At 39.9% G+C, this 18,685-nt stretch overlaps 1 protein-coding gene across 1 annotated transcript in view; it reads right to left on the bottom strand.

Moving 5' to 3' along the window:
- Window positions 1-906: 906 nt before the first annotated feature.
- Window positions 907-18,685, bottom strand: part of DSG2 (desmoglein 2) — a 75,876-nt gene continuing 58,097 nt past the window's right edge. The window contains exons 10-15 of the mRNA XM_077492609.1: window positions 16,328-16,470; window positions 15,397-15,624; window positions 14,668-14,898; window positions 14,006-14,133; window positions 10,298-10,657; window positions 907-4,054 (exon numbers count right to left, since the gene is read on the bottom strand). Coding sequence (XP_077348735.1) covers window positions 3,032-4,054; window positions 10,298-10,657; window positions 14,006-14,133; window positions 14,668-14,898; window positions 15,397-15,624; window positions 16,328-16,470 — 2,113 coding nt within the window. The 3' untranslated portion in view covers window positions 907-3,031. The remainder of the gene's footprint in view (window positions 4,055-10,297; window positions 10,658-14,005; window positions 14,134-14,667; window positions 14,899-15,396; window positions 15,625-16,327; window positions 16,471-18,685) is intronic.

Raw genomic sequence — 18,685 nt, 5'->3', positions numbered from 1 at the left:
CTTTTGACAACGTCGCTGTGGAAGTCTGTATTACAGTGGGGGGGGGGGGGGGGGGGGTGATAGTAGTAGTTAAGCACAACTAAAGGCCCTACTACTAAAATAAGTACCAAATCTAGTAACTGTGTGCAACTTCATATAGTAAGCAAAAACTTAAACTTCAAGATGGAGCCGAATCACCCTTTGTGTCTCAGTCTTCCTTCCTAGACACTGCAGCTCACTCCCAATACAGAGAGCAATAGGAAGGACTGGGTGTGGCCATGTGTGACAAGCTGTAGGCTTGTGAATCTGCAGTTAAAATGCTGATAGCCATGCCCAGTGCAACTTTTTTTCCCAACCTACTGTAATGCAAGTGGAGACAATCTACAGGGGTGTGATAACTCTACTTTGAACAGGAGCAGTGCAGCACAGTTAAAACATCACAGGAAGCTGCATTAGATGGATCTCACTGGCATCTAAAAAAGGTATTTATGGTCATTTTTAGGGAAATCTGTAAGGGCGCATGTTTTTTTTTTTTTTAAATAAGAAGCCATAGTTCTACTTTACCTTGCGCATTTATTTCATTTTTTAGAAGTTGTAAACATTGCAATGTGTGTTCCTGAATATGAAAACGTAAGTAACAAAAAAAAAAAAAAAAAAAACACACAACAACCTACGAAAAGCTCTGCTCAAGTGCAGCAGACTCTCAGCCATTCCATCACTGCCACTTTTTATTTATTTATTTATTTTTTTTAAAAGACCTGCTTACAAGAAATAGGAAACTATGAATAAAGATGTAGAAATGTGATTATTAATATAGGTTTCCTCATATGAAAGTAGCAAAATCAGAACTTCACACAACAGTGAAATAGTTTTAACCAAAGCAATACAAAAAGCAAAAACAGGCGCTTACTGAAATGCCTTAGAGAGAGAGAGAACATCTGTTTGGAAAAATGTTGATTTAATAAGTGTTGGTGTTATTCAGTTTTGAATAATTGTATAAACTAAGCAGCTGTTCTAGATTCTCTGTTTGAATAAGAGAGTTTATTTTATTTATTTTTGTCACTTTCACCGCTTCCATTTTCTATGCATGTTTTATGTACGGATATTTTTTTATAAGAGCTTGTATTTATATAGAGAACAGGGCGGAGTTGTCGTATAAATATGTTGTGACTATATTAAACTTGTTTTTCTGAAATGCTTTGAGTGATATTTACTACTAGATGCTCCATCAATATCCACCCCAGAGTACATCTACTGAGTGCTCTTTTATCACTTTAAAGAGGCGGCAGCCCAGGACCAAAGCAAGGTCCACCTAGAACAGGGATATGCAATTAGCGGACCTCCAGCTGTTGCAGAACTACAAGTCCCATGAGGCATAGCAAGACCCTGACAGCCACAAGCAGGATACCCAGAGGCAGAGGCATGATGGGACTTATCCATCAGCTCCTTTGAAGGAAGACCTACTCCACTGTATATCTATCAGAACCAAGCATCCCTTCTATTGGTCCGGGACACACCAGACACTTTCAGAAAGCAGTTTAATGTGTGTGGTGCTTGCTGTAAAAGTGGGCAGGGCTTAATGTACAAAACAATAACCTTAAGAGCACGAGTTCATTATATATGGTCTAAAACAACCAAATCTATTAGCCAACAGTCAAAGCCACAAAATCAGATTGCAATATAAATAAACAGTAAGTTATGTTACTACACCTTATTTGTAAGTAGTAAATTCTTTTTCAATGGGTGACTGTGCTTTGCACTCATATATACTAAATATATAAAAGGTTGAACTAGCAGCAACTCCAGCTTAGCATGCAAATACAGGATGAATATTGACTGTTAATGGGCACCCTATATATTTTTGAAATGGCATAACTATGTCAAAGATGGACATATAAGGCGATTTAAAATTAGGTGTGAAATATATGTATAGGACGTTTGTATACGTTGATTGATACTGTAGTATTTGTGTAACACAATATTTATAGGCTGTAAAATTTATTTGCCTCTCCTAAATTATGAAAAGTTCTGAATATGCATTTTTCCCCATCCTTTGAGCTCCCCCTGGTCCCAACTAAACCATATCCTTCTGTTTTCATACTATAGCTCCATGGACAGCTAACCTACGAGACTCTGATAAGATTATAACTAATAAAAATGGCTGACAGAAGAGCCTTGTATTTAAACAAGGAATGGATTAGTGAAACTGGATTATGCGTTATCAAGCCAAATTACGGATATCCCCATTAAAGCACAACTCTAGCCTAGCTTTAGATGAGGAGGAAACAGGAATTATCTCAATAGGTGCACAGCAATATAAACCCAACATGTGATCAGTTCTCCATTCTGCTAAAAATGATTTTTATTGTTGCTGGTTTCCCCTCACCTCTGGTTATGACACCTGTCAAACAGGAAGAAAATGAGGGGAGATCTTCACAAGAACAGCCAGCAAAAATACTCATACGTTTTAACCTTTCCTCACTTTATCCAAAGATTAAAACCACAAAACACACATTTTGGCTGGAGTTGAATTTCAAGATTGAGGAAGACTTTATAAAAGCAATGATATGCCGAAGCTCATCACTCAAAATTTACACCTGAATGTAAAAGCAAAATGAAATCAATATATGGTGGTAGTGGCTTTAATACTGGCCAAAAATAATTTTAGCAATTTTAAAATTTGAATAACAGGTCAAAAAAACTATAAAAATCATTCTGGACCAATTCTTTTTTGGGTTCTAATAGCTTGCGCACCAGTTGAGTTTGCATTCTAGAAATACAAAAGGTTAGATAGAATGTAAATACAATTTCCACCATGACAAATGATTTATCATATCAAGTTTACAAATGGTCTACTCAGTGGATCAGCAGGACTTTTATGTAATCTGGATTCTTAAGAATGATTTTTTTCCTTTTATAATGTAAAAATAGTTTTTAACAAATTCCTTAATTTTAGTGCAACTTTGTGCTTTTGTATAACATCTCAGTGGCTTTGTATAAAACACTCTAAAAGCAAAACATTCATTGAAATCCAGTCTTATAGAAGACTGGTTTAGGAACGAGTATATTGTACCTTACTATATTTTGTCACTCTGCTTGTCGAATTCCCTACCGCGCTGCCTGAAGCTGGAGCCTCTTCCACCCCAAATCCCCCTTTTGTATACACAGATCGTCCTTGATTTAAACCATCTGAGATAGAGACACTCTCATTTACCATACTAGGGCCAGCTACAAGCTCTGCAGGCATGACCATGTTGCCATTAATCCCAGATATCGGGGTAAAATGTCTCTCTGTCACTATTACATTTTTCCCCATAGACACATCAGGAATACTACCAGCAGGTTTGATATTGGTGTTGGGTGCAAGAACTCGTTCTGTGACCAGCAGATACTGGGACTCGGGGACTTCTGCTACACCCACCAGGCCAGACAACTCTTTTTCAGACTTGATTACTCGTCCAGTTAACATAACATTTTCTGCATCAGTAACCTCCAGTACATTATGCAAGCTGGTGGCAGGCCGAATTACTCGTTCTGTCACCAGAACATTCTGTCTATGAACAGGCTCAAAAAATACCGTAGGAGCAGTGGTGTACGTTTTCTCTGTGACCAGAACATTACCACGCATGATGGGCTCCTGCACATATCTAGAACTAACAAGAGATTCTTCAGACACCATATTCTCCCTTACTATTGGTTGAGCCTCTTGAACATGAGATTTCGATGACATATAAGAGCTTTCCATTTCGTAGCCATGTTGTTCTACGGCTTCTTCATGAGCTAGATCAATATCTGCTACTACTTCTGACAATACAGCACCTTGTCGAACTTCCTCATAGGCTGTATACTTGGATATTTCTGCATCGTTGGCTACATTTACACCTAGGCAAATATCTGCTAAGACTTTGAACTTCAGTCCCAGATCATCCAGATAACGGTCATCTTCAAAATCGCTTTCAATTAAACTACAACAGCCAACAGACCCAGAAACTGATCCAGCTCCTTCTTGTGAATACATAAGTAAGCAGTCTTTGGATGCCTGGGCCATGTCTTCATCAGCACACAGCATACCCCGCTACAAAAAAATAAAAATAAATATATTAAAAATCTGAAATATGAAAACTGAAAAGGTATGGTTATGAAATAAGGTCAACAAACCTATATCCATCTACACACACACACACACACACACACAGATAATAGATCACCCAACACAATAAAAAAAATAAAATAAAAACAGAGGTATCAGTTTCCGTTTAAAATTATTTTTGTAATCAGTTATGTACAAATGCCCTCTTCATATAAATTCCCAAAAGGTAAAAACGTAAGTGCCATTCGTTTTATCAACTAATCTTCTTGCTATTGATCTGTATCTGCCCTTACCACTACAATTAGACCCCCTTCACACCATGGCGTTTTGCAGGTGCTATAGCGTTAGAAATAGCGCCTGCAATCCGCCCGAAAGAAGCTGCACCATTGTCTGTAGGAGTGAAAGCCGGAGGGCTTTCACACTACAGCGGTGCGCCAGCAGGACGTCAGGGAAAAGTCCTGCCAGCAGCTTCTTTGGAGCGGTGAAGGAGTGGTGAAGCAGCGGTGTGTTTACCGCTCCTCCACCGCTGCTCCCCATTGAAATCAATGGGGCAGCGCTGTAATACCGCTGGCAAACACCGGTATTGCGGAGTATTGTGGGCGGGTTTTAACCCTTTCTTGGCCGCTAGCGGGTGTAAAAGCGCCCCGCTAGTGGCCGAAAATGCGCCGCAAATCCGCCGCGAATGCAGCGGTAAAACGCCGCTATTTTTAGCTATGCTATGGGCGGTGTGTTGTGAAAGGGGTCTTCTAAGCATTTGAAAGTCTCACTTCTAGATTCTCCTCATTTATATCACACGTTAAAGCAGGAGACTGACCTGTTAACATATGATTCGCAAAGCTTGTTATACATATACAAAGCTGGTTTGAGGAAAAAATTAAAAATAAAAACTCCTGCCCAAATCTCAAAAATGTAACCTTTGATAAATTTGAAAATTTGGGCCAGAGAAACCAAAACACCTGAATAATAGGAACCCTACTTGGTCTTTACAAGTATTTTCCATTTAAAATCACATCTAAACCCAAAAGCAAAAAAAGTATGACAAGCTTATCAGTCATTTCATGTAATAACTGCATTCGTTTTAATTTTTCAGGCTAAAATTTTTGGCAAGAAAACATATGTGGATATTCATAGTTCCCCGTCACTTCCCATTGAAATGACAGCAAATATAATTGTATGTTACTTTTGTTAAACTGGTTGCCAAGGCTGAAGGTTTTTTTCTATCTTCATGCATTCCATAGATACAAGTAAAGGGTATTGTGATTAGGATAAAAGTATAGGTTGCAGCCTCCCCTGAAAAGCTCCCCAAGGAAAGCTCTTATAAATATGGAATCAGCAGAAAAAAGGGGTTACTGGTGCTACCTATATCCCGAAGAGTGATCTATCAGGTTACTTTTTATACGGCATAGAGAAATTAAGTCACAGTGGTGCAGTTATGACTCCCTACACGTTAAAGGTAAAAAATTATGGGGATGCACCTATTGGGGACAAACCTCTAGCTGAAGAGGACGAGTCTGCAATAGTTATCCACAGCACCATTATGAAAAGACAAAATAAAATAAATTAATAAAGCAGTGAAATTAGTGAATACACCCTTGTATAAATCCCGAAAAATTTAAAAGTTATTATAACATAAGTCCAACAAACTGTATACATCCAGTGACTATAGCGTTATAAATTGTCCAAACACCACTAAGTGGTATCAGCTGTACGGTGCTCCAAACTGTTGTATTAGGTGTAGTAATACAATATAGTAGCAACAAAAATATGTATATAACCTGATAGATCACTCTTCGGGATATAGGTATAGATCTAGGTAGCGCAACCAACCCCTTTTTTCTGCTGATTGCATGTGTGGAGATAAAAAAAAAAAAAACCCCAAAAAAACCTGTGTGCTGCTCCCTCTCCCCCATACTCACCTGTGTCCCTTTCTGTATCCAGCGATGTGTATGGGAGCCTCAGTTGTCCTAGATTTCTCTCCTCATTGGCTCCCACTGTCAATCACAGCCAGTAAACCAATGAGGAAAGAGCAGGATCGAGCTGTAGCGCTATGTGCCTTTCATATGCAGAGAGGTGCTTGGGAGCCAGGTGCGCCAGTGGGGAACCCGAGAAGAGAATCGGGGCTGCTTTGTGCAAAACCATTGCACAGAGCAGGCAAGTATTACAGGTCTGTGATTTAAAAAAAACAAAAACACACCTTTAATTACACTAACTACCAATTCTATTAATCCAACATGTAATGAAGAGGAACAAAGGCAGACATGTTCAAAGTACAGCATGGGTCCCAACCATAACTCCTCCATTGCATCTGTTGAGGTAGCCAAGTGTAATAAATGACATATCTTGGAGCATAGTACAGGATGTGGACGTGACATTTATAAGCTGGTACTTTCAGGTGATTGAACACTAGCAAAAATTTTTCCAACACTTCCCCTGGGTGACCTCCTGTAACCCTACCCCACTTGAGTCCTCAGTGTTTTATCAAGTAATGCAGAGTAACACAAAAACAGATGGATGGTGTGTGTTCTAAACTGTACTCCAAGACAAGGAATTTGTAGGCAAGTCAACATTTCCTTTGATCCCAATACTACCATCCAAGATGCAGGCTTAATATTCAGAGAATACAATGAGAAAGCTGGGCAAAAAAAAAAAAAAAAGTTTAAATAGTGCTTAAGACTCAGGTAGCAGGGTCTACTAATGGAACATACTACTCTTTTTACACTGAATAGAGCTTGGTAATGATTCTTGGGTGGGTGAAAAAAACTTTTCTGGATTGACTCAATTGTCAAATTGTATTTGTTTTTGAATGGGGAATGTCTTTTTTGACTTGCCAGGTCTTTTAGTACCCAAAGAGGCATGGTGAGACGGAGGAGAATCAGGTGTGCCAATCCAACAGAAGAGAGCTTTAACATAACATGGCATACATATTGAGTCAAGCTTTAACATCAGGTGTATAGAGCCCGAGGGTGAGAAATCTTCTGCAGCCGCCTCTAAAAAAATAAATAAAAAGAAATCGCCTTTGAAGTCTCTTAATTCCCCTTACACCCCTTTCACACCAGGGCGTTTTGCAGGCGCTATAGCGTTAGAAATAGCGCCTGCAATCCGCCCTAAAGAAGCTGCACCATTGTGTGTAGTGTGAAAGCCCCGAGGGCTTTCACACTACAGCGGTGCGCTGGCAGGACGTCAGAAAAAAGTCCTGCCAGCAGCTTCGTTGGAGCGGTGTGTTTACCGCTCCTCCACCGCTGCTCCCCATTGAAATCAATGGGGCAGCACTGTAATGCCGCCGGCAAAACGTTGCTATTGCGGCGTATTGCCGGCGGTTTTAACCCTATCGCGGCCGCTAGCGGGGGTAAAAGCGCCCCGCTAGCGGCCGAAAAGTGCCGCAAATCCGACGGTAAAATGCAGTTTTACCGCCGACGCAAAGGGCGGTGTGGTGTGAAAGGGGTCTTAATGTTCGCATCCTCTAAAGGCAGCATTTCACTCTGACGCTGGTAAAGACAATGGGGGTGGAGAAGGAGCCTGACATTTAAGTCCTGGGCAATGACGTCTGTATTGGAGAGATTTGTGGTCAGGGAAATTGTAACATAATTGAATAAAAGTCTACATTATTCAAGTAGACTTCTAGTTGTGTGCCTGAGATACAACTTGAATTGATTCAGAGACCAATGTTTAAATGGGGTCCTACACCAGTGCACGGGCAGCATTGCCACTTTCAGTGGTTTGAGGGCTTTGCAGGCCTTCAGCAGAGTGAATATTTGTCTGAGGTTTTTCCGAGTCTCCACTGCACCTGGTTTCCACCATTGCCATCATTGAGGGAACTGCACTGTAGGGTACTCACTGAGTAGATTGCATAAATACGGCAAGTACATTCATGAAGGAATATGACCCAGAAATCAACCATCCAGTAGCAAATCCCTTCAGACAAGAGTAGAAGTGCCTGGGCTCTAGGCAGAAGTTGCGGTAAACTGTGTGACCTGTGGTGTGATGCAACACCTGGTCTCACCTGAGACCAAGCTCTGAAAGGTGGAATGTATCTCCAAGTTTGAAAAGGTTAACACTGCGCAAGTGTTACAGTGGTTCTAAAGGCAGGTGTTTTTTACCTTCATGCATTATTGTAAACATGCTTCGGTTTTCTGCCCCCCCCTTTTAAAATACCTTTCTGAGCCCGATCTCAACTCAGCGCTGTGCCTGAGAGCAGCGGCCCTCTCTACTCACTGGCCATGGAAATAGAGCTGGGTGTCTAGAGGTGGTGCCATTGTAGAATAGATTTTTTTTCTTATTTTTAAATAAACCTATGACCTTAGAATCACTTTAAACCACAACTACAGCCATTGCATCATGTGCAGAGGTGAGCGCCCAAGTAGGATTCAGTGCCTGAAGCAACATTACAGCCTGTCCCCATGGTGTGGGGTCTGAGTACGGCTCTCAAGGTTTAAACGGAGGTTGCACTGATCTGTATGAATTTCTACTGTATTAGAAAACAGTGAAGCAAGGATTGAAAAATCTGAACATGGCTTAACTGTTTTTTTTTTTTTTTTTTTTTTTTTAAGTTTAAGGAGTGATTTATCTGTCAAGGAAAAGAGGTCCATAACCTTAGAATACTAGCAAAAAACGTATGCCACATACACACGATCAGAAATTCAGTTAGAAAAACGTAAGATGTTTTTTTCCAACGGAATTCCGCTCAAGCATGCCTTGCATACACATGGTCACACTACGACGGGCCAAAAAATGAAGTTCACCGCTTCCGAGCATGCTTTTAATTGTTTTCACTCGGAAATTTTTCTGACCAAAAAATAGAGAACATACTCTCAATCTTTTGTTGGCTGGAATTCAGCAAAAGTCCGATGGAGCATACACACAGTTGGAATTTCTGGCCAAAAGCTCACATCCGACTTTTGCTGGCAGAATTTCTGATTGTGTGTATCGGGCATAAGGACTCGCTGAATGGGGTTATAAGGGAATGCTACATGGGCATGTTCTCAAAAGTATTACCAGTGTCCAATTACCTGAATGTACCAGCCTATAAGCAAGGGTCTATGATCATCCAAGTCTCTAATGCAGCCACCACATCAAAGGCTTGCCATACATTATACAATTTCTTTTTCAATTTTCCTTTTACCAAAACCATATAATATGAGGTCAAGCCTAAACAAACACTTTTCATTTGTATGCAACCAGGCAGGCCTTTTCACCACACAGAAATTTTTTTTGAAGAAAATTGTATAATGTATGGCCAGTCTAAGGACTGGTAACCTGAAGTAGGTTAGACATGCTTTACAAACTGCCTAGTCCTCCCTCTTCTTATTTTCAGTATATCAGCAATTTGAATTTTAAGTATAATATTATTATATATATATATATAGCACCGAGTGAACTGAACAAGACATAAAAGCACTATAACAGACAAGTAAAGTGAGCGACCATCTGATTGTAGCAATTTAGTAAAAATAGGATTAAACACATGTATGCACTCGCATTAAAAGGAAACAGGCATATCATCCTTCATAAGGAAACACTACTAGACAAGCTCAGGATGGAGTACTGTATGCAGAGTTCATCAGGAAGCAGCTGCATGTGTGAAGCACTTGTTCCCTGCCAAACTATGTGGTACGCCATCCTGAGCCAGTCTAGTGGGGATACCTTATGGAAGATTACATGCGAATGCATACATTTTTTTAAAATATTATTTTAAGAAATTGACAAGGGTCAAGCCTTTTGCTCGTCTGTTCTAGTGCTAGGATTTGAGGATTCACCTGGTCCTATCCTGAGGAGCTACAACCATATAAGAGTGCCTTGTAAATATTGGATTTTTTAAAAAGGAGCCAGTCCCTTTTCTAAATCAATACAACTTTTTGCATCATAATTTTGATCGTACAAAGACAATTTGGCAGAAACCATTCGTTAAGCCCTCTGATAAAGTCACTGAGATGAGGTGTGTGTGTGTGTGTGTGTGTGTGTGTGTGTGTGTGTGTGTGTGTGTGTGTGTTTCAGCTTGAACTATTTAGTTCTGTAAACAAGTTTAAGTGAGCCTTGAAAAAAAAAAAAATGGGCTAAAAAAGGAAAAAAAATTTAAAATTACACATTTTCTACAGTCACAAACTAATGCTTGTACCTTCAAAAGAGTGCAAAAGATCTATTGAGAACGTTCCTAGTGCAGTTTGAACAGATGCAATTATAGAATTGCAGAGTGGAAACACACAACTACAGTGTAAAATCACAGATACTTACATCAAAGAAATAGCCTCTCATGAATTCTTCATTCAGAACAACCTGGCTTCCACCGGCTCCTGCAGCACCAAAGGAGACCTGAGCTCCAGCTCCGCTTCCTGAGCCCAGAACACCAATAGCTCTCATTCCAGCTCGAGCACCTCCAGTTGCCATTTCTCCCGCAGTTAGCAGAGCCCCATGTTCTTCATATCGTCCACCCATTCCATACATACTAGAACTGTACATTCCCTTCGCATCATATTCATATCCGTCCATAGCTGCCGTTGCATAGCCACTGTCTTTTAGCATTCCAGCACCAGCTGCAGCCCCAGCCCCTGCTCCAGCAGCACCAATAGATCCAATTGCAAGTGGCATGATGGCCTATAAATACAAGAACAGAAGTCAATTTAATTTAGAGACATTTTTTACAGTGGAACTAAACCCATTGATTTAACAGTTTCCCCAAAAAGTTACAAGGCATGCCGCAAATGATAACCGTCAGTTTTTTGTGCTGTCCACCCAATTGTCAAGCCATCAAACTGAGCACTTGTGCAGCATCATAGCAACTGCATATCAAACAAAGATGGCACCTTCCTCGGCTGTAAAGGACAAAGGGGTTTAGATCCGCTTACATGTCACTTTGCATCCGAGTTTGGACAATCTAATGCCACGTACACGCGATCAGACAAGTGGACTTTGCAGCTGAGGTCCGCCGGACCTTCAAGCGAACGGACTTGGCCACATACGATCACTCCAAAAGTCCAGCGGATTTCAAACGTGATGACGTAGAATAAGGAAGTTCATAGCCAGTAGCCAATAGCTGCCCTAGCGTCAGTTTTAGTCAGCCGGATTTGCACACAGACGAACGGATTGTCTGCTAAAAGCCGAGTCCGGTGGACAATTTTGAAGCAAGTCTTATTTCTAAGTCTGCCGGACTTTTGGGAAGAAAAAGTCCGCTGGAGCCCACACACGATCGAACAGTCCGAACGTGTGTACGAGGCATAATAGTCGCCTGCTATCTGCATTTTTGAAAGGTACTATGAAACTGATGATAGCACAATTATGTTATGTTGACCTTTAAGGCTGCAGTCACACTACAGCAATTTGAATCGTGGGCAGATTTGCCACGGATCTGCCCCTAATTTGACAGTACCGAGGTGTGAATGACAAAACGTGGGACTCTCATTCGAGAGGTCATTCATTTGAATGAAAACTCAAATCGTGGCGAAGGTCTGCCGCGATTGTCGCTCCATAAAACGTGCTGCAATCCGCATAGCAGGACGCATGTCGCCCAAAAGTAGCTCCTGAACTATTTTTGAGCGACATGCATCCTGCGATGCGGGTTGCAGCACATTTTATCATGCGAAAATCGTGGCAGACCCGCAGCACGATTTATGGTGTCAGTCAAATGAACAGCATCTTCAATGCGAGTGCCGCGTTTTGTCATTCACACCTCGGCGCTGTCGAATTGTGGGCAGATCCACAGAAAATCTGTCCATGATTCAAAACATGTGAATGCAGCCTAATTAATGGCAGATTAGCCAGATAATTATGAAACTTGACAGCAGATGACATGACCCATGCTTTCACAAGCCAGCTTTTGCTAACTGCCTTGATGCTGAAACATATCATGATCTAAAACACAAGACAATGGAAAATATCCTCTTGATATACCATTGCAAATTTCCTCTTGAAAATATTTACCATTTGGTAGCAAATATTTTTTAGACACCCAGAACAGTTATGAAGATCATTAGATAAGATTTCACCTGCTGCATACTTGTTCTACATCTGAAACTCATCAGGAAGCTCCTGATGGCGCAATCAACGTTTGCGAAACGCGTAGAGGCTGCTGGGACTTTGTGACGTTGACAACCTTCTGTATGAGAGCAAGGATTGGAACGCATGTGGTATAGGAAATACACAGGGGACCCGGACCCCGCATACACGGCTGGAACAGCTTGGTGCCGGCTTATTGGCACCTGAACATGTGAGGGCAATAGTTTAAGCTGTTTTGTAAATAAATTAAATTTGGAAATCCTACACTATGATAGCATCTGAAGGGGAGTTTGCTTTAGCTTATGCTTTAGCAGTCCCACTATTATTCGTTTTTATTAGTGGAAATGCTTTAGCAGTCCCACTATTGTTATTCTTTTTTTTTATTTAATAATCATCTTTTTATTATTATTCCGTACGTTTTTGGCTCTGCATACTTTCAGCTATTAAAGCCATTCAACTTTTAAAATGTTCAGCTCTTTCAGCTGATGTGTGCTCTTCAACTTTTTTTCTATTTATACTTAAAAAGCTTAATATTTTAAAGTATTTTTACTTTTTAACACATTTTTTTTAACATTGAAATCAATGAGAGCATGCTTAAAATCCTTAAAATCATCTTCCGCTACCAAAAGTTTCAGCTCCTTCATACTTTCACCTACAGATGCCAAACAAACTTCAAAATGTTCACATAATATTCAGCTATCTGGCTATATCTTTTACAGGTTTTGTGAAAAAGCTGTTTAAGTTTAGTGATCATTTCAGAAAATTTCATTTTAAAGGCTTTTGTTGCCATGGTTACCATAGTTTCTTATACACAGTGATGGACAGTGGGGGAGAACACAGACACATGTACTGATTTATAATATAGCAATATGATGGGGCAGGTTTGATGGGGGCAATTCTGATGGGGGCTCTTTTTATGGGGGCAATATGATGAGGGCAGTTTTGATGGAGATAGTTTTCAGGGGGGCAATATAATGGGACAGTTTTGATGGGGAAATTCTGATGGGACAGATCAGCCAAAAAAAAAAAAAAAATTATTTACAGTTTTTATGAAAAAGCTGTTTAAGTTTAGTGATCATTTCAGGCTTTTGTTGTCTGTTTTATTTCCATGGTTACCAAAGCTCCTTATACACAGGGATGGGCAGTGGGGGAGGCGGCTGGAGCATCTCAGATTACAGAGCCCAAGGGAGAGCACAGACACACCATGTGCTGATTTATAATAGAGGAATATGATGGGGCAGTTTTGATGAGGTCAGTTTTGATGCTATTCAGCATTCCCACGCATTTTCTCCCAGAAATGCATTTTCTAGTTATAGCCAAATTTACCACCCTAACTCCTCCCACAGCTTTTACGCTACATAGGACAGTAATATACCAAAACGTGTGGATTGTTCCCGATTGGTGTGCCATTACTTTGCGGAACGTTTTACGTAATAGTTCACGAAATATAGTCGTTTCTGCGCTGAAATTGGTCCCATAGGAATGAATGGCGAAATGTTCAACTAGAGTGGAAGGTGACAAAAGCTGACAACCCCATGATTAGCCAAAACATTATGACCCCCCATGATCAGCCAAATAATTTATGACCACTCCATTATCAGCCAAAACATTATGAGCACCCCATGAAAAAAAAAAAAATTATAAAAAAAAAAAAAAAAAAATTATTGAAAAAAAATGTTCAGCTGTTTCAGCTAATGATGGGACTTTAACTTTTTTACTACCATTTATACTTTTTAAAATGTTAAGCTTTTTAAACACTTCACAGTTACTCCAGCCACACAACAATTACTCAAGCCACTCCACCCAGTTACTCCGCCCACTCCAGTAGGTGGAGGCAAGAACACTTCACACAATTTCCCCAGAAATCGTAGCTTTTCTAGTTATCTGAAGGTATCTCACAGCAAAACAGTACTTACCGTTTTGCTGTGAGATACTAATTTTAGTACTTACTGTGTCCTCCGGTACAGGTCCTTCTTTGTTGTGTATCAGAATTGTTCCTTCAGGGCCATCTTCTGGAACGGTTAAAAATCCTTTCCCTTTCGAGCCACAGGAGCACAAAAGCAATAAAAGTGGCACCACTAATACAGGAAAATAAAATATATAAAAATAAGATTCTAGATTTATCTGCATTTAACAATAAAAATCCATGAAATGTATTCTGATTCAATTTTGTACTGTTGAATAAAGAAATTAAACCCCTTCGCTGCCACAGATGTATGGCATACATCTGCAGTAGGGGAAGGGGTGTGTGCGCGTGCAAGTTTACACACTCCTGGCTCCTGTGTGTAAATCTCACAAGCCGACTGGCAGTTGTCAGATGGCAGCAATTAGGCAGCTGATCCCTAGCACTGTCCTACAGACAGCCAGACAACTAAAATTTCCAGAAGGTGGCCAGTAATAGTGTTTTTTTTTTTGCTCAATACAGGTTTACTGTAAACTATGCCACATATTAATCTACATACATAGAACATTTCCATCAGAAGTATTAGATTAAATTTTGATTGGTTGATGTACAGTTTGCTATTGCATTATACATTACAAGATGAAAAGGTCTATATAGAGTGCTTTGAAAAGTTATTTCTAGGTCATACACTAGATTGTCGAGTACTCACATAGTAACAGCAAACATGCAAGAATCATGAGTGCAACAGCACCTCCTCCCAGGCCTACAGACGTGTTTGATAGTCTTTCTGAGCAGGCCGCAATGCCACTGTCACAGGAACACACCGATAGTTTCAGGACCTGCTTTTCTGGACAGCTCAGACCTTGATTGTCCGTTATTAGAATATTAACTTGATGTGATCCTATCCAAATGTTTTTTGGTATAAGTTGTGCACTGTTATCTAGGATAAAGAAAAAACAAACAAACACATTTGTCAAACAATATGAACAAATTAGTATCAGATAAGGCATTTTCCCCCCGTTTTCTGACCATTTACAATAAATTTGTCAAAACTAGTTTTTCTGTAAGGTACAGTGCCTTTAGCATTTGGCAATCTCAGGCAAACGTGGTATGGGGTAATCTTTGTATACCACCAGTTCTTGGTACTCTCCTTGCACTACACAGACACTGCTTAGTCTGCTTCTTCATGCAGTCTCTCAATCAAACTTTATCAGCCTTCCTGTAAATTGGCAGCCTCAAGTAAATAGAATGTTTTAATCCCCACCAGTAGGAGAACATGTTTGGAGGTCATTTCAGGTGTGAAGCTGCAGAAATACAGCTGTGTCTAGGTATCTAGTCTCTGAACAGAGCTCTCATCATTATACAGTACTGTACACAGAGGTGCCATCTGTGTATTGAGGTCATACTATGAGGTAGCCTCATACATAAAAACACTTACTATCAGTTTTTCCAATTGACCAGTACTTTGCATTGCCAGTTGGTTCATCCTGCACTGTAAATTTTAGGGGAGCACCATTGGGATAGGAATCTTTATCCACTGCGGTCAGGTTGATGAATGGTGAGTTTTCACAAACAGTTTGCTCCGCATTTACTAAAATTGGACAATTGTCATTGACATCTTCCACATCAATAGAGATGGTGCCAGTAGCAGTCTTTCCAGGGAGATCTTATATATACAAATAAAAACAAATAAAAAACAAATCAGTAGGCTCATTATAAATATATCCACTGACGCAAGCATTTTTTCATTATGCACGAAATATAAACAGAAATATAATTTAAGTGCATCTAAACCAAAAAAAAATTACATTCACTCCTCTACTGCATCTATGGAAGGAGGCAAGGTTGACGACATATCTGCCTTCCATCATATCCAGTACATGGGGGATGGATTAGTAGTTTACATACAGGGTATGTAAGACAACATTGTTTTTGCTTTCAATTCAGCTCACAGGAAGTGACAAGATTATTGCACTTCTGGCAATATCAATGGGTATTTTTTTTACTTGCTGAAAATGTTATTAGTCCCAAAAATGAAAAGCGAATGTACCCTCCACATTTTCACGTTTTGCCCATGGGGCACCCCATTTACTTCAATGAGCTGCCCTATGTGCGTTTCTCACCCAAAAGAAGCTGCTGCTAGAGTTTAAGTTGCTGAATGCAACTACCTCGATTGAAGTTACCATCAGGCCCAAGACTAATGCAAAAGCCTTTTGCATGGTTTAGAATGAATACAGAGATGTTATGTAGATGCTCCTACAATCCATGCAGTTCTTCACTAAGAAGATTGCAGACAATGTAAAATATGTAACAAAATATATACAATAAATATACAGCTTATCTACTAACAATAAAAGCAGCAGTATTACCTTCACTTATTGCCAGTATCTTTGCTACATAGGAACCATCAACTACATATATAGACTCACGATCAGGTACTTTAGTAAGTCTGATTTCAGCTGTAATTGGGTCAATGGTAAACCAATTATCCGGATCATATTCTTTTGCATACCTATTATAAAAATATATGGGACAGCGTTTATACATGCCAACATACAAACATTTGAAATCTTTATGAAATTTAAAATGTAAAACTTATTTGCAGTCAACACAAAACCATCTGTATTCAGGCACCGTATAAATGATATGGTACCATAAGTAGTGCATAGTTACTAGGGCGTTTCATTTTGTAATAAACAAATAAACTAAATTTTTTGCAAACTTTGCTTACGTCCCATGTCTGAGTGATGTAAAAGATATATATGCTAAATTTAAAGGAGATTGGATAATATTTAGAGATCGCACACTTTGAAAAAATTGTGCAAAAAAAAAAAAAAAAAAAAAGAGATTAAGTCCGGCAGCGAAGGAGATCAGCACACACAACAGTGGGAAAACATGTGTGAGAAGAAGAGACCTAAAATGCCCAGAAAAGATGAAAAAACAATGAAATGAAAAAAAAGAAGTAGTGGATTGAAAAGATGCCAGAAATTCTGGATACCCAATGGGGTTCTTCAGGAAAATGATTGATTTTATATATTTTAATTGGCCATGTGGAATCAGGGAGGATTAACTGTGTTCAATAGGAAGTATTATATGTATGATTATGTGTATTTATGGTAATATATATAAAATGTATATATATATATATATATATATATACACACACACACACACACATATACATATATATATATATATATATATATATATATAACATACATACATACATACACACACACACACACACACACACACACACCTGTTTAATACTATTATAATTGATTCTGGTTGCAGCCAATGCCTCATTTAAAGTCCCAACCCCTCCTCTTTTTGAACCATTATATTCAGGAATGGGGGTACCCGACAGTGATCGGTCACGACCTCATTCAAAGTCCAACCCCTCTTTTTTTAATAACTGGAATTTCAACATGGTACCTCATGGCAAAGAACTGAGGATCTGAAAAAAAAGAATTGTTGCTCTACATGAAGATAGCCTAGGATAGAATAAGATTGGCAAGACCCTGAATGGCGTCAAGCATGTGTGGCGGCAAACAGGTGAGGAGTACAAAGAGGAGCGTGTCTTGCCTACAATCAATCATGGTGGTGGGAGTATCATGGTCTGGGGCTGCATGAGTGCTGCCGACATTGGGGATCTACATTTCATTGAGGGAACCATGAATGCCAACATGTACTGTGACCTACTGAAGCAGAGCATGATCCCCTACCTTAGGAGACTGGGCCTCAGGGCAGTATTCCAACATAACGACCCCAAACACAACTCCAAGACAACCACTGCCTTGCTAAAGAAGCTGAGTGTAAAGGCACTTGACAGGTTAAGCATGTCTCCAGACCTAAACCCTATCGAGCATCTGTGGGGCATCCTCAAACGAAAGGTGGAGGAGTGCAAGATCTAACATCCACCAGCTTCGTGAGGTCTTCATGGCGGATTTGAAGAGGACTCCAGTGACAACCTGTGAAGCTCTGGTGGACTACATGCCCAAACGGGTTAAAGAGGAAGTAAACTCTCCCACTCTTATGCTTCCTTTCATTTAGTCCATTATAATAAGTCATTATCAGACTATAGCCACTGTAATCCAGCCCAAATTGCATATTACTTACTGTTTAAAGAAACTTTAAAAACGTGTTTCCAGGGGTTAGGCAGCGCCATCTTAAGTATTATTTTCTGAGTCCACAGTGGAGTGCATTTCTGCCCTTACATTGAGCACTTCCTGTACTGTTAACCAAGCCTCCTTCTCAATCCAATGTTTCTATGGCAACCCTGCTTCCCTGTTGATAGTTTACTTGTTTATTTCATAGTATTTACTTGTGCCGATGTCTAATGGCCATTACTGCAGTCTTATCAGCTGAAGCTGATAAGTCTGACAAAGGGAAACAAGTTTAGACTGTACGTGAGGTCACATGGTGTGTAGGAGGAAGCTCTGAGTGATTAGCAGAGTTCAGTGCTGTGTGCCGTAGGAAATCCTGATAACAGATAGATAAGACAGAGTGTGTGCCTTAAAATCAGGGGAGATCTGGGCATGCTCAGTGACTTCATTCTACAGAACAAGGATTACAACAATACTAAGCAAGTAAGGAGGATATCTGCAAGCAGCGTTCATTAGGGTTTTTTTATGCTGATTTACATGGGACAAAGTTGTGGGGGAGGGTTTACAACCACTTTAAATCAGTGCTGGAAAATAATGGTGGCTACACAAAATATTGACACT

Source organism: Lithobates pipiens, unplaced genomic scaffold (genome assembly GCF_037356315.1).
Source record: "Lithobates pipiens isolate NorthernLeopardFrog02 unplaced genomic scaffold, aLitPip1_a1.2 Scaffold_19, whole genome shotgun sequence".
NCBI lineage: Eukaryota > Metazoa > Chordata > Amphibia > Anura > Ranidae > Lithobates > Lithobates pipiens.
The sequence above is the reverse complement of the archived record's forward strand: the minus strand, read 5'-3'. Positions and strand labels throughout refer to the sequence as shown.